Source organism: Coturnix japonica, chromosome 3, assembly GCF_054131305.1.
Source record: "Coturnix japonica strain WE chromosome 3, WE-NBRP24, whole genome shotgun sequence".
In the NCBI taxonomy this organism is placed as follows: Eukaryota; Metazoa; Chordata; class Aves; order Galliformes; family Phasianidae; genus Coturnix; species Coturnix japonica.
The window spans coordinates 16,891,966-16,914,331 of NC_140665.1; the positions used below are offsets into that span (position 1 = coordinate 16,891,966).

The 22,366-nt window shown below is 56.5% G+C and overlaps 3 protein-coding genes across 20 annotated transcripts; 1 reads left to right on the forward strand and 2 right to left on the reverse strand.

Annotated features, from left to right (window-relative positions):
• Positions 1–108: 108 nt before the first annotated feature.
• GNMT (glycine N-methyltransferase) lies at positions 109–1,956 on the forward strand. The gene is made up of 6 exons (XM_015857001.3): positions 109–383; positions 454–581; positions 701–814; positions 1,200–1,342; positions 1,448–1,569; positions 1,651–1,956. Exons 1-6 carry the CDS (start codon positions 178–180, stop codon positions 1,820–1,822), a joined length of 885 nt encoding a protein of 294 aa, XP_015712487.1. The 5' UTR covers positions 109–177; the 3' UTR covers positions 1,823–1,956.
• A 956-nt stretch (positions 1,957–2,912) lies between these two features.
• On the reverse strand, positions 2,913–15,011 carry PEX6 (peroxisomal biogenesis factor 6). Of its 15 annotated transcripts, none has more exons than XR_014943808.1 (17): positions 13,554–15,011; positions 13,317–13,480; positions 12,852–12,935; positions 12,167–12,269; positions 11,836–11,972; positions 11,606–11,717; positions 10,581–10,789; positions 10,034–10,226; positions 9,572–9,648; positions 9,328–9,460; positions 6,931–7,136; positions 6,783–6,844; positions 6,296–6,404; positions 5,270–5,382; positions 4,804–4,881; positions 3,792–3,931; positions 2,913–3,478 (listed from the first exon to the last, which is right to left on the reverse strand). XR_014943808.1 is itself a non-coding variant. In XM_032443591.2 (17 exons), exons 1-17 carry the CDS (start codon positions 14,463–14,465, stop codon positions 3,345–3,347), a joined length of 2,970 nt encoding a protein of 989 aa, XP_032299482.2. In that variant the 5' UTR covers positions 14,466–15,011; the 3' UTR covers positions 2,913–3,344. The 15 variants fall into 15 exon arrangements, 3 of the variants coding, with proteins under 3 accessions (XP_032299482.2, XP_032299480.2, XP_085397243.1); XR_014943807.1 differs by having other exon boundaries at positions 10,034–10,229; XM_032443591.2 differs by having other exon boundaries at positions 5,266–5,382.
• Positions 15,012–16,513: 1,502 nt separating this feature from the next.
• Positions 16,514–20,165, reverse strand: VSX1 (visual system homeobox 1). Of its 4 annotated transcripts, none has more exons than XM_085541124.1 (5): positions 19,718–20,165; positions 19,510–19,588; positions 19,247–19,391; positions 18,239–18,407; positions 16,514–17,754 (listed from the first exon to the last, which is right to left on the reverse strand). In XM_085541124.1, the coding sequence occupies exons 1-5, from the start codon at positions 20,118–20,120 to the stop codon at positions 17,489–17,491; spliced, it is 1,062 nt and encodes a 353-aa protein (XP_085397250.1). In that variant the 5' UTR covers positions 20,121–20,165; the 3' UTR covers positions 16,514–17,488. The 4 variants fall into 4 exon arrangements, with proteins under 4 accessions (XP_085397250.1, XP_085397251.1, XP_085397249.1 ...); XM_085541125.1 differs by having other exon boundaries at positions 19,247–19,370; positions 19,718–20,163; XM_085541123.1 differs by having other exon boundaries at positions 18,239–18,419; positions 19,718–20,163.
• Positions 20,166–22,366: the final 2,201 nt, after the last annotated feature.

Below are 22,366 nucleotides of genomic sequence, written 5' to 3' on the forward strand. Positions count from 1 at the left end.
CTGCTGCTTCCCCCGGACCGGGCGGCTCCGGGGGGCTCCTCCCCGCGGGGGGCGGGACGAGGGGGTGTGTCGGCGGCCATTGGCGGAACGAGGGGGCGGGGCGGGGCGGGGGAAGCGGAGCCGTGTCGGTGTCGGTGTCGGTGTCGGTGTCGGGTGTGTGGGTGAGCGGGCGGCGGGATGGTGGACAGCGTGTACCGGACGCGCTCGCTGGGGGTGGCGGCCGAGGGGCTGCCCGATCAATACGCGGACGGGCGGGCGGCGCGGGTGTGGCAGCTGTACATCGGGGACACGCGGAGCCGCACGGCCGAGTACCGCAGCTGGCTCCTGGCGCTGCTCCGCCAGCACCGCTGCCGCTCCGTGCTCGACGTGGCCTGCGGCACCGGGTGAGGCCCCGCTTCCTCCCCCCCGCCCTCTCCCTTCGCTCCGCCGTCCCGCTGACGGCGCTGTCCCCAGGGTGGACTCCATCATGCTGCTGGAGGAGGGATTCCAGGTGACCAGCGTGGACGCCAGCGATAAGATGCTGAAATACGCGCTGAAGGAGAGATGGGAGCGGCGCAAGGAGGAACAGTTCGACCGATGGGGTGCGGGCCCCGGGGGGGTGCGTGGGGAAATGGGGAGGAGGAAGGAAGGGGGTGGCCGGCGGGATGGGGATGGGGGGGGAGCGCGGGGTCCGTGCCCTGACTGTCCCCGCGTGCCGCAGTCATCGAGGAGGCCAACTGGCTGACGCTGGAGCAGGACCTGGAGAAGCCCGGGGACGGCTTTGACGCTGTCATCTGCCTGGGGAACTCCTTCGCGCACCTGCCCGACTTCAAAGGTGAGGCTGGAAGGTGGGGCTGCGGCTGGAGGGCTGGGGGGGCCGGGCACCTGGCTGAGGACGTGCCCGAACTGATGGCACAGGTAGATCGCGCTGGGTGGCAGCGTGTCTCAGAACAGGCGCTGGTTTGGGGCTCCGTGGGGACACTGCGGTGGTGGTAGAGCTGTGTGTGTCTGTGTCACCTGTGACTGGGCTGAAGGCACACCCAGACCTGTGCCATGAGTGGGGCTGTGGGCTCCCCACACATCCCCGGGGAGGCTGAGAGCGTCTGAGCTCATCACAGGGGTGGGGCTGTGGGTGTCTGAGCCACGGGCTGGGGGAACCAGGTGGGTTTGTGGATGTGGGGCACAGTCCGTGCCTGGGGACGCTGCGCTGTTCTCCCCAGGGGACCAGAGTGACCACAAACTGGCCCTGAGGAACATCGCCAGCATGGTGCGGCCCGGCGGCGTCCTGGTCATCGACCACCGCAACTACGACCACATCCTGGCCACGGGCTGCGCGCCGCCCGGAAAGAACATCTACTACAAGGTGGGCGGCTGCTCCCCTGCCCCATCCCACTGCCCTCTGCCATAACCCCGATCCCCAGGCTGGGGCCAGGGAGCAGCGGGACCCCTAACATTGTGCTGTCCCCAGAGCGACCTGACCAAGGACATCACCACCTCTGTGCTCCTGGTGAACAACAAGGCCCACATGGTGACCCTGGACTACACCGTGCAGGTCCCCCCGACGGAGGCGGGGGCCTCCCCAGAGCTGAGGTGAGAGGGGCTGCAGGGTCGTCCCAGCCAAGGCCGGGTCTCGGTGCCTGCCCGAACCTCACGGCCATTGCCTCCCTGCAGCAAGTTCCGCCTCTCATACTACCCGCACCGGCTGGAGGCCTTCACGGCGCTGCTGAAAGGCGCCTTCCAGGGGAAGTGCCAGCACAGCGTCCTGGGTGACTTCCAGCCCTACACGCCGGGTCAGGCCCACGTCCCCTGCTACTTCATCCACGTGGTCAAGAAGACTGCATGAGGGGCTGCACCGACAGGACTGTGGGAGCATAGCAATCCCAGTGGCTCTGGGGACTAACAAGGGGCTGGGGACTTCGGTGAGCCCACCCAGCAGCCAACTGCTGTTAATTAAGAGCGTCTGTGAGAGCAACTGGAGCCCATGGTCCATGTGTCCATGTGTGGGGTGAGCCGCCTTCAGCAGGGTGACAGGGCAGCCCTCTCTGCTCCCAGCCCATGCCATGGTGCCAGTGGAGGAGCTGCCAGGGCTGTTGCCTGGTAGTGGTACAGCCCCGCTGCCTCCAAGTGGGCACTGAACCCCACGCAGCACCATGTGGAGGCCCACCTGGGTGGGGTGCTTACAGACACCAAGCTGGAACTTGGTGCGGCTACAGCTCGCCCCCTGCCCACCCTGCAGAGTAGGGGATCAGATCCAGCCAAGTGCCGTGGCTGCAGCCTGCTCTGCCTGAACACGCTCCGTGCTGGAGGCACTCATTAGCCAGGCCACCATGCATGAAGGGCCCACAGCAGCTGCAGGAGTAGCCCTATGGGGAACAGCATGGTGGGAGCATGTGCCTTGCCAGCCACACGGGGCTCAGTGACACTGCTGGCAGCAGCCTTGGTGCCACCAGCGCAGAGGGCTGGGGCTCTGCCCATGAGCTGCAGGAGCAGCTGCCGGGAGCTGGCAGCCACGAGGCAGCCATGAAGGCAGCTGCCAGCTGGCTGACACATGGCCCGAGTGTGGGATTTATTTGGGATCCGTGGTGGAGGGAAGGAAGCAGCGCACGTGTGGCAGGGCTGGCAGCTGCCAAGAGCCTGCAGCGGGAGGTGAGGCAGGAGCAGGGCTGTGTGCTTGGCTCAGATGGAGCAGCCATGAGCTGCTTCAGCCAAGGGGTGGGTTTGGGAAGGAGTAAGTACTTACCCCCTACTCTTTACTGGGACACGTTTTGCCTACTGCCTGGTGGGAATTACCTTTGCTGGTCTTGTCCTCATTGCATTTCATCCTGGCCCCCTGTGCTGGATGGACAAGGGTGGCCCCAGCCCTGCACCCCCCCACAGCCACTAGTTTCTGTGTGATACACAGCCCCCAGCAAGTGAGCACAAGTGCTGAAAGGTGAAGCAGAAACCTCTATTTATTAGTAGAGTCCAGGGCAAGGCCAGGCCCATGGCAACAGCACTGCCCTGTGGTGGCCCTGTACTCCAGCCAGCACCCCACACTGGGGGCTGCCACCCCAACAGGTGACTACTGCCAACCAGTACAGCCTTGGTCTTGCTTCCCTGCCTGTGATCTGTCCTCCCAGCCTGCTCCTGGCAGCCGGGTGTTGCTTCCCCTACACCAGAGGGGCTGTTAGAGTCCTCTAGCAGGTCAATGCTTGCACAAGGCTTTAGCTGACAAAACTGTAAAGCCATTTTTTCTGCCAAGATTGAAAAAGGAGGAGCAGGAGCAATGGGAAGGGAGCAGGTGGGTGTTTCTGCCCCAGTCCTCTCCTGCTCCTTAGCACATCGTCCCTTTGCTCCTCGAGTCCCGGCTCTCCTGAGCCTCATTATTAGGCAGCAAACTTTTGCTGGATGAGTTTGTACCTGAGGAGCTCCTGCTCAGAGACTGATGGCTGCAACCTTGCAGCAGCCTGCAGGAAGTCTTCCATGGTGAGTACGAGAGCAGAGCTCTCCGTATCCAACCCTGTGTAAGAAAGAATGAGAAAAAGCTGAGAGCAAAGCACAAGGACAGCCAGCAGAGCCTCCAGCCCTTTTTCCAGATAGGGAAGGGGAAAGCAAACTGCCTCCCTTCTCCCCGCTGAGGCCACGCAAGGTGCAGACAGTCACACATGGCGAAAGCACCTGCTAGCAACCCACAGCCTTGCACTCAGAGATGGCTCAGAGCCATCGGGGTTCTTCCCTCCAAGCCCAGCTACTGCTCATAGCAGTGCTAACTGCTCTCTGTCCTTGTGCTGGGCAGCTCCAACACACGGGGTGAGGAGGGTCTGGGCTCCTACCCTCCTCAATCCATTCCACCTTCCGTTTGACAGCACACATCATGGCATCTGAGCACAGCGAGTAGATATCAGCTCCCGTCAGCTGAGCCGGGCATTCTTCTAGGATGCTGCTGAGGTTCACAGAAGGATCCAGTTTAAACCTGCAAAGAAATAAAGCCACAGGTGCTGAGAGCCTGGGAGACAGGCAGCAGCCAGAGTGGCTGGGCAGGAGGGATCACAGACCACAGAGTCACGCCCCATGTTTAGCAACTCCTGGACTCTGCTCTTCGTGCTTCAGAAAAATCAAAGGGCTCTGCTTGGTTGGTTGATTCTATGTTTGGCTGTTGTGTTTTTTGTTGTTTACTTTTTTAAACCAGTCATTTCTTTGCAAGAGCACGACAGCAGTGTCCTCTCTCCTGCTGAGTGGGATCAAAGGCGACTTGAGCTCTCACTCAGGGAAATTAAGTGCTCTACACACCTGTGAACAGCCCACAGCAAGGGCTGAATAACAACATTTAATTACAGACAGCACTAACCACTGGGACACCAAACCACCCCATCGCAGTCACGCTGCAGACAGCGAGCCTCCTACAGCCCGCTGCTGGAGGGCATGGCTGCCAAGCCACATAGTGTGAACGTGCACACAGCCAGCTTGTGTTGTCACCTCTCCTTCCAGCCCGTCCTTCAAAGCAGCAGCGATCACAGCTATCTATCCCCTGCACAAAGGCCCTGCAGAGGCAGATTCCCAGTTGCTCTGCTGCTCACCCAGCTGCTGGGGTGCACATTCACACTCAGATTGTGCAGCTTGCCTTTCTCCCTCCAGAAATGCTCCTGAGTGAGCTCAGCTCCTGTTCTCCTTCTGGATTTACCTTACCCCCTCACCCTACCTCCTGGTTGCCCAACAGTGATGCTGACACTGCAGCATGCAGACATGAGGCCAAGCCGGAGCACACTGCACCATCAGCCCCAGGAAGGCTGCTACCCATTGAAAAGCAGCAGCAGAAGGGTGCTACAAGAGAACAGGGTCACTCACTTCCTGGTGACAGCACTCAGCACCTGCAGCTGTGACTCTCGGTCTTCATTTACACCCACATAGACCAGCTTGTCAAATCTGTCAGCAGAGAAAAGAGACCATCAAGAACAGGCCATTGGTGGCAACCAAAAGAGGGCTCTGGGGCAGCTGCTTTGGGCATCAAGCCCTTGGAAGATGGAAAACCTTTGGGGGACAAGGGGTGCACACAATACACTGGAGGTCTAGGCTGCTCTTCAGAGGGAGCTCAGCATGGTGGAGAAATGGAATGATGACCCTCACATGGGGTCCGTCAAGGGTGGATGGTACAAAGTTCTGTTCTAGGACAGGCAAATCACAGCCATGAGGACAGGCTGGGAGGGAGCTCTCCAGATAAGGCCCTGGTGGGGACACAGTCCAGCTCACCACTGGTCAAGGTACTCGAGAGACCTACCCTGAAGCAAGGCAGTGTAGGATGCAATATACCTGCCTGGCCGGAGCAGAGCTGAGTCCAGGAGGTCAGGCCTGTTGGTAGCTCCGATGACAAACACCTCTTTGCTGGAATGGAGGCCATCGAGTTCAGCCAGGAGCTGTGAGACAACTCTGCAGGGAGTACAATAGGACGTTCAGAACTAGGCCTTGACAGGTCATCACCATCACTGCTGCACTTGCTATCAGACACTGAAAATGCAGGGCAAACACAGGTAGGCATGCATGGCTCTGGATAAGGTTCTGCACCCAGATGTACCCGCTAATCCTAACTATCCCTGCTATGTGGTACTGCCCAGCACATTCAGCTGCAAGACTGACCCATCAATCAGTACTGGGGACACGCTGGCAGGCCCTGATGCTGCCAACCTATCCTCAGGGCAGTGAGCAGCACAATGCAGATCCAGTTCTGCAACTGCAGGGCTTGTGATGCACAGACCTCTTGGCACAGGGATATCTCCACCGGGCTTCAGAATCACCTGGAACAACCAACAGGCACCATATCCCCTCCTTCCTGAGCCACTGGTGGATGCTAAGAGGAAATGGCATCACTGGAAAGCACTGTAGAACCACTCAGGGATGGAGGGAGAGATTGGATAGAGACTATAAGCCCAACAGAAGAGCCCTGGGGGGAAATTACTCTGTTTCTGGGTATCATCAATCTGTACCTGCTTTGCTCCTAACAGAGGCAGCTGAAAAGTTTCCCACCTCAGGGAAATAGCAGCTAATAAGACAGCAAAGCAGGGGTGTGAAGGACAACCTTGGAAAGGCCAAAGGGAACAGTTGGCAGCTATGGAAGCAGTTGGAGGAGGCACAGTTTTAACCAATGTTTGCACAATAAGCTTGGGCAATCAGGAATCTGCTGCAATGCAAACAGCGATTACTGGAGAGGCAACAGGCCATGCAGAGTTGAAGGGAGGGAAAAAATTGAGATAAAGAGTTGGGATGACCTCTGCCTCTCTGGGCCATCCCGTGTACCCCCAGGCAGGTAGGGCATGCTTGCCAAGTACAGGCTGTGCTCACTTACCTGTCCATGACACCTCCTGAATCTCCACTTCGCCCACGATTTGGGGCAAGAGAATCCAGTTCATCAAAGAAGATAATGCAGGGAGCAGCTGCCCTGGCTCTGGCAAACACTGGGAAGAGAGAGAGCACACAAGGTGAGAAAGACTCAGAGAAGTGGTCACCAGCAAAGAGCTGTAGATGGAAATCAGCTGCCCGCTGCCACACCACCACCTTTGCTTCTGTCTGAGGGGTCCCAAGGCTCAGTTGTGTCTCTGAGGGGTTGCTACCCCATCAGGAACACCAAAGACAGCCTGGAAGGAGCAGAGTGTGTAAGAAGTGAAGCTGCAGTGAGGCAGGGAACAGACATCGTGTAGTAGACAATGGATTTATGCCCTTGCTGGCAGCTGTGGATGGGAGTCTGGGGAAACAATTCAAGCACTCCCTCCTCCCCTCCAGCACCACAGAACGGATCCTCTTGCCACACACAGGACCATAGTGCTTCTGCTCACCATTACGTACGTTCTCCTCGCTCTGTCCAACATACATGTTGATGAGCTCTGGCCCTTTCACACTGTGAAGGTGGAGAAAAGGAAACAGGTTAGAGCATCCCATACACTGCCAGGAGAAAGCCATATTGCAAGACCCTCCACTCTTCACCTAAGGAATGTCATGGTGCATGTGGTTGCAACAGCTTTTGCCAACAAGGTCTTCCCTGTCCCAGGAGGTCCGTACAGCAGCAAACCAGAGCGGCGCAGACCCAATGAGAGCAGTTCTGGGTGCTCCAGGGGCAACTGGATAGTGTCCAGGATCTCCTTCTTCACCTCATGGAGCCCACCAATATCCTGCCACGACACCGAGGGGATCTGCACGAGAGTCAGGGTCCCTGTCAGTGCTTCTTCCTGAGCCTTCTTGTTTAGTTCTGGCTCCAGTGGGTTATTAGTCATCATTTGGCCACAGTCAATCAGTCGCACACCACACTGCCCAGTTATCCCTTATGTGAGATCCCTTATCCTCTCAAGTGTTGTAACAGTGAAACCAAGCTACGCATCTCCCCATACAACCTGCAGCCTTTTCTGATTCTACATTGCACCTCCTATCACCCGTGAGCGAAATAAAACACAGTGGTAATGTCTGCCTGCAACCTTTAGGGGAGAATTCTACTGCAGACACAGCCGTAGGGACATGGGGGAGGTAAAAACAAATAAATAAGGAAACCTGAACCTAGTAACTGTGTGCTACTTGTGTTCAGGGCACCTCATCCCCCAGGATGGTCAGTCTGAGCAAGTGCTTCACTACCCTGCTTCACCTACAGTGACAACAAGAGGGCATCATGCAGAAAACGAGATGTTTCTGAAGGGGAAATACAGGAACAAAATCCATAGATGCTTACAAGTAGTAGACAAGGATGCAAGGGATCATTGCAACAAGAGGAAGGACAGCAAACCTGAGATGGGTGACACATGCCACTTCTGCTATTTTACGCTGAGTAAAGCAATCTTGGAGGAGAATGCTGCTCAAATGCTTTAGAAATAGCCAGAATTCCATAGCCTGAGGGACAGATCTCCAGTCAGAGCAGCTCTCCTGGGAACGTGCAGGGAAAGCAAAGCCCCCAGACACTTCCCCCCAGCTGCTGGCTGGGTGCTGAACAGGTGTCAGCACAAACAGCAGGGTTAAAAATAACCAAAGCAAAATTCTTTGCCCCTTGGCCAATTCGGCACTCCTTCTTTTGCTACTTGAGATGATGTTATCGTGCTACTGTTCCAGCTGTCCAGCAACTCCACTGAAAAATCAGGACAGGCAAGATGAGGATTTCTAGAAGAAAATCTTTTAAAGCGAAAAGTCTCGGGCCCTCTTTCCCCACTGCAGATGAATAGGAGTTGTCTTCTCCCCCACACTCTTGCTTATTCTGCTTCCCTAGGAAAAGCTCTACAGATACAAGCGCTGGTACATCATAACTCCAGGACGTGCTGCTAGCAAATGTAGTTTGAAATTTGCTTTTTCTTGGAGGCTCGAGCTGACGTTCCTTCAACTGCAAACAAACATGCAAAGAACCAGTAAAAGCACGGAGTTGAAAATTATATATGTTGAGGTCTGCTAATGGGCATTCTGAACCATGGCCAACTACTAAGAAATTGTTAAGGGACTGTAAAATGCAAACAAAATTAGCTCCCATTCACACAGCTCACCGCTGAGCACAGTCTGAGGTTATTATTTGTCTTATAGTGAACTTGGCAAACACACCTCAAAGCTGAGCTCATTTAATTCATTCGTTTATTAGGTACTGAACAGTCCTGGAGTAGCTTCCAGATGACAACACCAGCAAGGTGATACCCTGCTTGGGCAGGACTGCAAACAGGCAGCTGGTGCCTGAATTACTGCCCCAAGGCAGCATTTTGAGTCCTATGCTGAGCCCCACCATTTGAACTTGAAAAGAGGCTCTGATCATTTTGCTTGGTCCCAACACCATGTTGCCCAGCAGAAATGGTCAACTCAAATGCTGTTTCCTTGATCCTGAGCCACCAGAGGCAGACAGTGCTAACCATGAGATGCCAACTCAACTGGTTCTCTCTCACACTTCATGTCCCTTTCCCTGAAGAATCCCCCACTGTCCAACCACCCTGCTGTCAGATAATCCAGCTCGAGCTGTGGCCAAGGTCACAGACCAAGTTTAAAGCTTCTTGAGCATGTAGGGAAACTCCATCTCCAGTTTGTGTCATATCCTCTCCATTCCTTTAATGGCAGGCGGCTTCAGCCTAAACAAGGCAGCCAGCCCACTGCTTACCTCTTGAGAGGCTGAGCTACACAGCCTGGCATCCCTACTGTATTATTAGTTGGTGAAGCAGTCTCCAATTACATTTGCAAGAGCTTCCCTGGCCAAATTCAAAACCAGCAAGGTCAAAAAACACATCTGGACTTTTTTTCCAGGACTGGGGGAATATGTGGAACGAGACAGCAGGAAGCAATGTTGTAGGGCATGTGCCAGCCTGGAGAGGCCTGTGAAAGGTATCTTGAGCCTTTCTTGTTAGAAAAACAATCCCACTTCCAGGATCCTACCTTTGGGGCTCCCACCGCCTGTGAATGGGCATCGTGCAGCTGGTCCAGTGCAACACTAAAATCCTCCTCGACGACTGGGAAGCCAGCAGTGCAAAAATCTCTCTCCACTTCCTCAGTCAGTCCACCTGGAAAACTGGTAAGGAAAGAGAAGGGGACAGCTCAGGCACTGCCCCATTCACTCCCAGAGCTGTCAGGCTCACTGCATCCCCACCCTCCCTGCTTCCTGCCAAACTGCCTGTGCTACCTCAAAGCCTGGATGCGGGTACAAGCAGCCCGGCTGCTGTGGGACAGCAAGGCACAGAAATCTCCCAGCACAAAACCCTGTGAATGTGGAAACAAACAGCATCAGTTCAATCCCCAAACACAGCTAGGCTCTAAAAGGGGAAAGATTCCTTGCAGAGCTATTCTCTGAGTCTCTGTGCTCTGTTTAAAGTCTCTAGTTTTAGTGTTGTTGTGTTTTTCTATTCACTGTCTTCTAGCAGAGCTGGTGCATCTGCAAAAAGTGCAGAGTCCTCAGGCACTAGAAATCTTCTGTTAGAGCTGAGGCGTGAGAAACAGGGTTACAGGGTTTCCTACTGAAGACGGTGACTGTGCTGTGGGAACTGCCCCTTTTCTCCACGGCCAGACACGGGAAGTTGGCCCAGCACCCCTGACCCGCCACATCACAAGGCTGCCCCCCTCCACACACCACTGTGGTTTCACTCACTGCAGTCCTGCGGGCCAGCTTGGCTAGGCTCACTTCTTTTCCCAAAGGGAGACCGGCAGTCAGCATGCTCAGCATCGCCCTCCTCTGGTCTTCTGAAAGGGCCTCAATTTTCACTTCGTGAAGGAAAGCAGTCTGCACATCTGTAGGAACGTCCTGGGGCTTGCAGGTTGAGCCAATCACCAGGACAGGGCGGCTGCTGAGAAAGGGGGACAGCTGTGGAAAACTCTCTCCTCCCATTGCAATCACCCACATCAGATCATTCTCCAATGGTCACAACAAGCATGCCAGCTTTTCTTATCTGAACAAAGGCAGAAACCAGCCTTGCTTCAGACAATAAGGCCTCTTGGCTCCCCCAGCCGCTGATGCCACTGAGCTGGAAGAGCAAGCCCTCACTGAAGTGAACAAACCAAGTCTAGGAGAGTCTCCACTGGATTAAAATCAAAACTGAATGTGGTAGCAACAAAAGCCTTTATGCAACAGGGACTGCTGACCTAGGAACAGCAGAAGTAATGAATCATCCTTGGTTTCCAGAGCAGAAGGTCCTTACCTCGATGCTGGGTCTCTGTCCAGAAGCAGCTGCCTCAGAGTAGCAATGACCCTGGAATCCTCTCCTAGCCTGTCCCTGTCTCTGCCAAGCACCTCTATGTCTTTCAGTAGAAGCACACAGGGATGATACTGCTGGGCCTGGGCAAAGGCCATCTGTATTTTCTCCTCTGTAGCCGCACTGGTGTCACCGCACAAACTAACACAATCAACCTGCAAGACACACAACACAGTCTGCAGGGGCAGCAACACAGACTGCTGGGGGAACAGAGGGCGATGCTCACTGCCGCAAAATGTTCCACAGGCAATTGCCAGATGAAAAGGGATCTAAGTGGACTCTTCCCAGAGACACAAAATTGACACATTAGGATCATCCGGCATGGAAAAAGAGCAGCTTTGTGCTTCTCTGCAAGGGGAAAAAAGGCTCTTGTCTGAAAGAGCTGAGGCCAAGCAAGGTGCTTCATAACAAAGAGCAGAGTGGAGAGCTCAGGAAAATATTAACTCTTCTGTATATTTCATAATTATAATATCAGTATGTTCATTGATTACACACTTGGTTAGAATCAAACTATTGTGTCACAGCTCACTTTCTTTTCCCAGGTCATTTCTGAATGTGCTCTTAGTCCAGACAGCTGCAGAGGTCCACTACTAACTGTGAAGACTCACTGGAAGGTACACACCAAGGAAAACAACTCCTGGTGCTTGGTCTATTTTCATATACTCTTCCTAATCATCTGTTTCTGGCCGTTCTCAGACAGAGATGAGCAGGACAGGTAGATCTTTGGGATCATCCAAATGTTTGCTCTTAAGTGATGCCCATCAACAGTCCTAATCTGTGCCAGAGCAAGTTACTAAGCTCAGCAAACTTTGACTTCTTTTGTCTGCATGGGAGCAGCTTCTGAATAGGCTCGTGTCACAGTTGCCAGCTTTTTGGTATTGCTGTTTTAAAGAATGTGTCTGAAGTTCTTCCAGTGTGGCAAACCCACTCATCAACTGCTCAACCTAACTGGGTTAGGGTAGGTTAAGTACCTTAAAGAGGTGGAGGTTGAGGCAGCTGCATGCAGCTCTGACAGCCATTGTTTTCCCACTGCCACTTGGTCCTGAAAGGAGAACGCTGCCAGCCCCGCTCAGTGCTGATGCCCTGTAACACCAAGTCAAAACCAGAGCTATAATCACATGTGTGTCTTGCACATCCTGCTAGAACCTGAGACCCAAGGTTCCAGATCTCCTGAGGTTTGCTAGAAAGAATTTTAACTCACTGACTGGTCAGATGAGGCCTAAGAGCATCACAGATCTCCTTCACAACATCGGAAAGTCCAGCAGGAGACAAACTGCTCCAGAACTCGTGGCTGGTATAGGCTGGGGCTGATGGGACGGCGCTGTTTGTTGAACCCACCTATGAGGAAAATCAGCACTTTGTAAAACATCTGTTGAGAAAAGACAATGACCAACTGATAGCCTGTCCTGAAATGCCATTTCTCAAGAGCAGGAGATGCAAGCCTCCACAGGCACATTTATCCTGTACTGAGCAATACAGGATAAATTAGGCTCAGATATTGCGGACAAGCACCCTGCTCTCTGACATCTTACCAGGTACAGGGAGGTGTTCTGGGTGTCTGCCAGGTAACCCTCGGACTGCAAGCCTTCCACCGTGCCTACTACCTTCCTCACTTTGAAGTAAAGCTCCGGCCACCTAAAGGAAAAACAAGAAGTCTGAACTGTTGAGTCAACATCTTGAAGGCAGGAACACCTTAAGCGCACAAATGGAAGGCTTGTGCCTCCTGTGGTTCTGCCTCCCTCCAAAAAATCACTGAAAAATATTCATCATAGGGTTATATTTCTAAGTTTTAAAATATATCATGGAGCTGAATAATGTTCAACACGTAAATCCAGCACAAACAGTTCCACTTTCCCTTCCTTATGCAGTAGTGGTTGTCCTACATCCACCCCTTCCTCCCCTTTGCTCCCGCTCTCTCAGCTCTTGCCTATGTAAGCAAAGGGAAACTGTGCTCTTTAGCTGCAACCATCCCCAACCCAACAATGTTTCCCCCTCTCTGTTAAAAAGAATGGTATATAAGCTCTCAGCCAGCAACCTTTTCCATGGCAGGGGGTTGGAACTGGATTATCTTTAAGGTCCCTTCCAACTCAGGCCACTCTGTGACTCTATGGACTCCAAGGACAGAAGAGAACAGAACCCATCGTCTTGTTTCAAGGAGGAGAAAAGCACCTTTTCTATTTTGTATCTGTATAAAAGAACCAGTTTACTGCCACTTACCTAAGGAATTTGTCTGCATTTCCATCTAAAAACTCAGCACATCCGAATGTTGGGATACAGAGAACATCTCCCTCCTGGACCAGGCTACAGACAACAACAAAAACAGAGCTTCAGAAGTGAGAAATGATAAATTCTTCTTCGGTATCCACTGCATACCACATATTTCTACAGAACTGAATACAGCAGTTAACACCAATCCAGTCCTTTCTGTATTCTGACACTGGGAATACAGAGGGACTGAGGATGCGTGGGATGAAAGCAGGTGCAACCAGAGGGAGAAGTGCGATGGACAGTGACATGTGGAAGTGAGGCCTGTGTGAGCTTAAGGGGAGATTCACCATGGCATCAGGAATATCCCAAGCTGGAAGGGCCCCACAACCATCACCGCACGCAGCTCCTGTCCCCACACCGCACCACCCACGATGATGTGAGCAGACACCTACAGAGCATCCAGCCGTGTCTCACCGGGGTGTCTGGAAGTGCCGGTAGAGCAGGTGGTCGTACGTGGCTCGTGTGCAGTAGGCCGGCGAGCAGACCATCTCGACGTGCAGCTCTGCGGCAAAGGGCGGCACGGGCAGCAACGATCGGCTGCCCTTCCCTTCGGCAGCCCCGGGCACACCGTCGTACCTCTGCGGGGTGACGAGACACGCCGTCATCCTTCTGCCCCGCGCCCGCTGACCCCCCGCTCTCCCCGGTTCTCACCCGCAGACACACGTGCGTCCCGCCGCCCGGCTCGCAGCCCAGGTTGAAGGCGAGTGCTGGAGCCAGCAGGGCGGCGCCGTCCGGTGTCCGGCGTCGTGCGTTCCGCGGGTATTCCCACGCAGGCGGGTATTCCCACGCAGGGGGCCGGGCCAGCAGCGCGGCCAGGTGATGCCGTGCCGACCCCTCTGCGCTCACCCGCACCCACTCGCCCTGGAACAGCCCCATCGCCATCAGCCCGCGCCGGCTGACCCACACCTCGGCCCCTCCGCCTCCCGCCCCGCCGCTCGGGGGCGCCGCTCGCAGCCGCGGCCCATCGTCCCGCCCGCGGCCGGCGGCGAAGCGAGACACGAGCGGCGGGGCTGCGGGGCGGCGGCAGGGGGCGGCGGCTCCGGCAGCGGCAGCGGGCCCGGCCTCGGCTTCACGCGGCGGCGGGGCGGCGAGCGCGACGCGGGTGCCGCTACCCAGCAAGCCCTGCAGCGCCGGCCGCGCCTCCAGCACCACAGGGCCCGGCCCCGGGCCCGGCCACGGCAAGGCCTCTCCGCGCCGCGCCAGCACCGCGCCGCCCGCCGGCCGCCCGGCCCGGCCCGCCGCCCCCAGCAGCACCCAGAGCAGCGGCGGCGGGCGGCGCACCGGCCACACGGCCACCCTGCGGCCCGCGGGCAGCCCCAGGCGGCGCAGCACCGCCCCGCGCAGCCACAGCTCGGCGCCCCTCCGCCCGGCCGCCTCCAGCGCCACGGCGCTCAGCAGCACGGCCTGAGCCCCCACGTGCCCCGCCGGCCGCACCGCCAGCACCAGCCCCCCGCCACGGCCCCGCACGGCCGCGCACAGCGACGGCGGAGCCAGCAGCAGCGCCGACACCGGCACCGGATCCGCCGGCGGCGCGTCCAGAGGCCGCAGCACCGCCACCGCCATGGGGGCCGCCTACACAGCAGAGACAGGGCGGAGCGCAGGCGCGGAGGGCTCCCATCGCGGGCCATAGAGTAGCGAGAGGAGCGCGGCAGCCTCGCCGCCATGCGGCATGGAGGTACCGCGGTATGGAGCAGGTCCCCTCAGGCAGCCGGCCAGGGAGGGAGCTCATTGAAGCCTTCCAGTACTTCGAGGGAGCTTATAAACCGGAGAGGGACGGACCTTTTCCATGGCCGAATAGCGACAGGACAATGGGGAGTGGCTTTAGATTAAAAAAGAAGAGATTTAAGTGAGATATAAGGAAGAAATTCCTGACTATGAGGTGCTGAGCCCCTGGCACAGCTTACAGAGCTGTGGTGCCCCATCCCTGCAGGTGCTCCACGCCTGCTTGGTGGGCCCTGAGCAGCCTGAGCTGGGGGCAGCCCTGTTCACAGCTGGGGCTTGGAGCTGGGTGGGCTTTGAGGTCCCTTCCAGCCCAAACCATTCTGTGCCTCTATGAACCATAGAACCATAGAATTACCCAGGTTGGAAAAGACCTTGAAGATCATCAAGTCCAACCGCAGCCTAACCAGAACCCTAACTCTAAAAACCCTACACTAAATCATATCCCTGAGTACCACATCCAAACGGCTCAAACACAACCAGGGATGGCGATTCAGCCACCTCCCTGGGGAGCCCATTCCAGTACTTAACTACCCTTTCTGTAAAGAAGTTCTTCCTAATATCCAACCTAAACTCGCCCTATGAAATGTGCCAGGCCAGCAGTGCTCTCCATGAACCACCCCTCACAGCACAAGTTAAGAGCCAGGAGCCCACCAGGCCTCTCCAGCAGAGCTCTGCATCCTACATGGTGACAGGGACGGGGCCGTGGTGTTCCCCCCCATTGCAGTAGCTGGATGCTGATGGCTCTCAGCACTATGTCCAGTGTGAGGCATAGAGCCAGGCCATCTGCATGCAGGCAAGGCAGGGGAAAAAAAAAATGATTCCAAGCATCCAGTGCCAGCGCGACACGGCCCAAATAAAAGGTTTGCAGATGCTGCTCAGGCAGGATTAGGCCTCCAATGTGCTAAGTCTCGGCTCTCACAGAGCCTAATTGCTGCTGCAATAAGCCCTGGCTGGTCCTTTCATGAACTGATCTCCCCCACTCCATCATATGTGTAGGGTTTTTTTTTGTTGGTTTTGGTTTGTTTTTTTTCCTGCAAAGCTTGCGTTTGCCACGCGTATGTTCCCTCCCACCCCTCAGCAGGGCCTGACCCAGTGGAGGGAGGGAAAAACAGGAGATCTGCAGATGCTGCTTTTATTAGAATCGTGGCTTAAGTTGGAAAGGACCTTAAAGATCATTATTTCTCTGCTCTTCCCAGCCAGCCATTCCCCTGTGCACCCCCAGCCCTCCAACACTGCACCCATTGCGCAGGGAGCATCCTGGCAGCAGGGACAGGCGACAGCGTCATTGACATGACTGTGCTCGCACCGAGCTGCGGCAGGAAACTTTCCAAATTGGGATTACTCAGATTGTAATAAAACCTTCTGATAATTTTCAGTTAGGTTTTGGCCAGCAGAGAAAGCTGGAGGTGTTCCAGGAGAGCTGTCACAATGCACATCTGGGCCAACACAACGCAGAAGTGAGAGGAGGACCGGCTGCAGTTCAAGTCTGAGTGCCTAGATGGACACAACACCTTTGTATGTGGTTGCAGATGATGGTGGGGCTGCCAGCACCATCCACCCATTCACCTCACCCAAAGCAAGCTCCATATGTTTAACCACATGGAACACGGGGCCCAACTCTGCACCTTCCATTGGACATTTCTGCATTGCTGTGGGTCTTTGCCGAGCAATAACCAGTCGCCTTTGAGCTTGTAGTCTGCTGGATTGGAACTCAGCCGTGGAGAATGCACGTGAGGGCTTTGCTCTGCTCCCCTGGTAACTGCACAGCCACAGGGGAGCGCCCAGGCTCCATTCAGGCCTGGCTCTGTGTGGGATCATCTCAAAGCTGGCAACTACCGCGACATCCAACAAAGTAACGTTGAAAAAATCACAAACGTGGAGCATGAAAAGCAAAGATACACCACAATTTTACTTACAGGTGTGGAATTAATAAATAAACGGTGGACAAAACAGGAGCAGCCACATTCAAAAATCCAGCTCACTAAAGTGCTTTTAAGACATTAAATAAAGGACGACCAAGAAACAGCTCTGACCTTACACTATTTACAGACAATTACAAAGTATTCTCTTGGGTCAGTTCCCAAACCTGTTCAATGGTTCCAGGGTGCTATGGCTTGATTTTCTGTTCTATTATGCATAGTATGGAAGATAACATTCAAGAGTGTACAAAATCATTGCATAAACAAAGAATGTTTTTACCCCTTTCTCCCAGACGTGAGTTAAGGAAGCTACGCAGTATAAATCCAGTGGTAAGGCTGCATTGGCAGGCCGGATCCTCAGGAGGTATAAACTGGTCAAGTTACACCAGCCTGAGGATGGACCCTACCGTGTTTAAAAGCCCCGCTGCTCCTTGAGGTGGAAGAATCATGTGCCTGAAGCAGAGGAACCCACCACATGGGTGCTGTGCAGTGGTGGAAGTGCTCACAGAAGGCGTCCATGACCTGCGCTATCTCTGCACCTGGGTATCAGAGCGATTCCCGTGGCACTGCTGCTCTTTGTGCTCTTGGATAGCCCGGGACACATCCCAGAGGAAAAGGGAGGCTCTTCTGAGCAGCCATCTGTGCTGCTCAAAGGATGGTCCTGTTTTCACACTGCTCTCAGCTGTGTTGGGACCCATCTCCCACCCTCCAACCTGGCTTCACCTGTGCTCTGCTGAGAAGTGAACAGCTGACAAGTGAGGGGACAGAGGCGGGAGGAAGGAATCCAGTTTTAAAATGCCCTGAATTCTGATAAAAGTTCGATTATTTCAGAAAAAAATAAAATAAAATAAAATAAAATAAAATAGAGATATATCAATAAACCAATAAATATTCTGATCTCCCCAGAAAGCTGTGAGCTCTGGCCTCTTCCACGGTGGCCCAAGCTCAGTGGTCCCTGTCCTTCTGCTCCGTGGTGGGGTCCCCATTGACGCACTGTCTCAGTACGCTCCTTTTCTCCTGCTTGGCTGTCCTGGACAGGTCGATGGCTGTATCTTCAGGATCTTTCGCAGGGCCGAGCTTTTCAGAGCTCCTCTGGGAACTGGCCTGCTTCCCTTGGAGTTCCTCTCCATCCTGCTCTGCTTGCCACCCATCTGCTGGCTTCTCCTGGCTCTCTGCCTTCCTGCTCACCTCCATGGACTTCTTGTGCATGCCTTGAAGAGTGGGGAAAGCAAACCAAAGGAGCTGGTTGCTTATTTCTGCCTGGGGCTGATCAGTGCCGGAGGGGAGCGTGCCGCTCTGTCCTCCTGCTGCCTATCCCAGCTCACGCATCCTGAGGAAAACTCATACCACCATCCCCAGCCCAGACCCTGCACCACTGAGGATGCTTTGCAGCAGGATCAATCTATACATTTCCCTCCCACTCAGCAGGGAAGATGCACAAGGATAGAGGTGCTGTGACAGCCCAGCCCAGCCCAGTCTCCAAGTGTCACCTCCATGCGGGATCCCAGAGTCAGAGAATGGCTTGGGTCAGAAGGGACCTTAAAGATCACTTGGTTCCAACCCCCCTGCCATATGCAGGGACCCACTCCAACAGTTCCAGATTCCCATTACACCGGAGCCCCAGGGTAGCTAAGGCTGCACTAACGCTGCCATCAGCTGCAGCTCCCACCAGTCCCGCTCTTGCCTGAGGCTCACCCAGCAGCCACGGGGCGCAGGATCCCACCAGCCCGCTCTTGGCGGAGTTGATGATGGACTCGGGCAGAGGGATGGAGTGCCGCACCATGGCTCCGTACAGGCCATATTCGGCCATCACGCTGCTCCGGCCCCAGCACTTCTCCCGCTTCCGCCACTTGGCTCTTCGGTTCTGAAACCAAACCTTCAGGGGTCACAGCCAGGAGAGCACGGACGGGTGGGGTGGGGAGGAGAGGGGTATTCGAGCCGTGGTGGAGCACGCCCGGGGGCGGCCGTGGGGTTGGGGTGCGCGCAGGGTCGGCAGTGGGAGGGTGGCCGGAGCAGAGCCACAGAGGGGGATTTGGGGAAGGCACACGTGGGTGTCAGTGAGGGAGGAGAGGAAGGGGTGGAGAGGGAGCAGACGTTACACGAGGCTGATCCTGACCCACAGAGGTGTCCCCAGCCTGAGTCACCGAGGGCAGCCCCTGCGTGCCACCCGCCTGCAGAGCCCTTCTGTGCAAAGCCATTGGTGTATGCAGAAAAAGGGGTCCATGATGCACTCATGGGTGATGGCAGAGGGTTCTCGAGTCCCTCTCCCCATCTCCTTGTCCTCGTACTCCAGTGGTATCGATGGAATCTAAGCATTGCCCAAACTCCCACCCCAATGAGCTGCTCCACAATGGGTCAGGATTGGGCCCTAAAATGCCACCTCAAGGGCTGTGTGAGCAAGCTAGGGGGCAGCCTGAACCTCCTGCACTGCTCCGAGCTCCTGCCCAAACAGCAGGGCACTGCGTCCCCTGGTCTGCATTTCAGCTCGGAGCCCGGACAGTGCAATCATAGAATCACAGAATGGATGGATTGGAAGGGACCTTAAAGCCCATCCGGTTTCAACTCCCCGTCCCGGTGCTCAAGGCTGCCACCCACCAGACCAGTCCCCCGATGCCACCACCTCCGTGCCGCCCGCACTGTCTCGCCCTACGGCAGAGCACAGCCGGCAACAGCGGCCCCCCCGGGGAGCGAGGAGCCGCCTACCTGGATGCGGTCCTCGGGCAGCTCCGTCTTCACCGCCAGCATCTCCCTGGCGTAGACGTCGGGGTAGTGAGCTTCGTTGAACGCTTTCTCCAGCTCTTCCAGCTGATGGGCCGTGAACACCGTCCTGCGGAGAGCGGACAGCGTCCTGTGACGGGGTCCGAGAGAGCAGGGCATAGCACCGACCCCTCCCGCCTCCCCCAGTTTGGATGCCCTGCTCCTAGCGGGGACACCCACAAGGACGAACGGGGGTGGCCGGCGGTCACCTGTGCCGCCGCTTCTTCCTCTTGATCTGCGAAGTCGGCATCTTCAGCTCGCTGGCGTCCCCGGACAGGCTGTCCTCATCTGGCGGCAGCGTGGGCAAGGGGGGGAGAGAGGGGAGCGACAGTCACATCCCATCCCGCCAGGGGTTCCCCGCGGTGCCACCACCCGCGGGGGACCCGAGGGCGCGGCGGGCAGGTGCCGTGTGCTCACCGGAGGCGCTCTCCTTGTGGCGACGGGCGGCGGGCGGCGGCCCGGGAGGAGCCGGGCGGGGGCCGCGGGCGGGCAGCAGCGGCAGCGGAGCGGGCAGCAGGCAGGGGGCTCCGGGACCCGCCAAGCCGCACAGCAGCCCCAGCCCCAGCCCCAGAGCCCCGCCGCCTTCGTAGCCGCCGGCGGGCCCGGGAGCGGCCCCGGCGGGGGGCTGCAGCTCGGCCTCCAGCCCCAGCAGGTCGGTGATGGCGAAGCCCTTGGCCCGCAGCCCCGCTCCTCCCGGACGCGCCGACCGCTCGGGGAGGGCGCTGCGAACCGACGCCGGGCCCGGAGCCGCCGCCACCGCGACGGGAAGCGGCACCGGCACCGCCGCGCGGCCCCCCGACGGCTCCGCCCGGCCCGGCATCGCCGCCGCCTGGCCCGGCCCGGAGCGGGCACCGCCACCCGCCGCCCCTTTTATCGGCCCGCCGCCGGGCCCGGCCCCAATCGCGGCCCGGGGCGGCGGGGGGGGGGGTCGCTCCCAATCCCCGGATTAGCGGCCCTCGGGCCCCGGGGCCCCTCCCTCAGGCCCCCCCGCGCGGCCCCTCCCTGCCGTCCCCTCGGGTCCCCCCTCAGGACCCTCCCCTCGGCCCTCCCCGTCCGCTCCGAGTCCCCTGCGTGCCCCCCGGCCGAGGGCCCCATATCCTAGACGGGACGCGCCCCCCCTTCCCCTCCACCTGCCCCGTCCGTTTGGGGCAGGACCTTCTCTTCGCCCCCCCGGGGCCGTTGGGAGATGCCTGGCATCCTCCCTCCATTTGTCTCCCAGAATCTTGCACCTGGGCTGCAATTTTATTTTATTTTATTTTTCTCCCTTCCCTTCATCTGTTTATGGAACCGATTTACAACCGGCTTACACGGGCCGCCTGATCCCGGCCTTCCCGCTGGACGGTCAGATTAACCGAGGGTCCTTCTGATAAAGATAATTACAAGGGGACTCCGCATTAACTTTGCATTATTAAAGAAAGACCCAAATCTCCCCTCGCAAGCTGTTCCCGGGATTAGCAGAACAATAACTTTCATTTAGGATAATTGCCGTGCCCGGCGCTGGGGGCCGTCGGGGGGGGAGGTGGTGAGGGGGGACGACCGACCGCGTTTCACACCCCCCGACGGGAGGTGGAGGGCGGGGGGCGTCGCACCCCCGAAGCCACAATGTGGGATGCGGGGATGCTCGGGGCTGCCCGTGCCCAGGGATGGGCACCGCGACGTCCCCCCGACGTCCCCTCGGGCACATTCGCTGCCCCCGGGAGCATTTGCATCAGGTTTGCTGGAAGAGGAGACTTTCACTGCCGGGAGGGGAGGATCTGCCGCAGTAATTAGAAGCCCTAATCCGGCCACCACCCACAACAAATTTCCTGTCCGAGCCGATCTTAGTGGATAAACCCCTAATTTTTGACGTTGTCCCAGAATCAGCTTGATTTCAGCAGTTTAACGTGAAGGCTGAGCTGTTGGGAGAGATGATGAAGCCTTAAATATGCATATGGCCCAGTCATTTGGAAAGTTTGGGGATAAAGCGCGTATAATTGCTCCTAATCAGTTTATGAAACATAAAAGCCCGAACCCAAGAGAAAGCCGATAGACGCAGAAATGGAAATAGCGATTAAATCTCCCCACGCCGAAGCGGTGGCCTGGATATGGGGCAGTGCCATGGGATGCCCCATGATGTGCTGGGATGTAGGAGGTGCCAGGTTGAGTGGGGGGATTCCGAGCTCCTCCAGCAGGGTGGAAAGGGGCATCTTCGAGGGGCATCTCCCCCAGTCCTATGGACAATAAATCAGTTAAAGGATATCTCGATATACGCTCATCAGATAGGATTATCTTGGATTAGACTAATCAGTAAATGTTTCTCTGCTCATTATTTTCTAGGGAAGATTTTCAGCTGATTCTCCAATGCCGAAAGATTATTAATCGCTTAAAGAGCAGAACATCAAACATCGCTCTTGCTCTAATTTCCCCACGGTGCCCCCCCTTTCTCCCACATGTAACAGCCAGAGCGGGAGCCCTGGCAGCCGGCCCCGTGCCCCATGCCCTGCACCCCCTTGGCACGGCCCTGCTGGGATGGATGCCCAGGGCTGGAACCCTGGGGTAAGCCCTGCCAAGGCGCTGTGGGATTACAGATGTGTGTTTGGCGAGCCCTGAGCCAGCAGCTGGGAGGCCCTGGAGTTCCCTATTTGCACTGATGTGAAGGGGAACCTTGGAAGGATGCGCACTTGTTGTGTGTTCACCTTCTGTAAAGATGAGGGAGGCGGGGGAATGAAGGAGGAGATATGGAAGGGACAGAGTTAGAGGATTTGTAATGGGATGAAGAAGCTTTCACCTCCCTGCTTTAGATATGAATCAGGTCATTAATAAAGGATTGCCTGAACCTGAACCTTCTGGGAGTGGAAGAGGCTCTCATGCCCATGGGCAGCATCACTGATCCCCAGTGCTACATGCCACAGCCCTGCACTGCTCCAGCTGGACAGGAACATGCTCAGATTGGCAAGGGCTTGAGGGGTGGGGGCTCTGGAGGGCAGGTGTCTGCACCAGTAAGCTCAGACAGAAGGAAAAAGGGTTTTCTGCCAGCTCCCCCACATTCTGCTGTGGAAACGATGGCCAAAGTGTCTCCATTTTGGA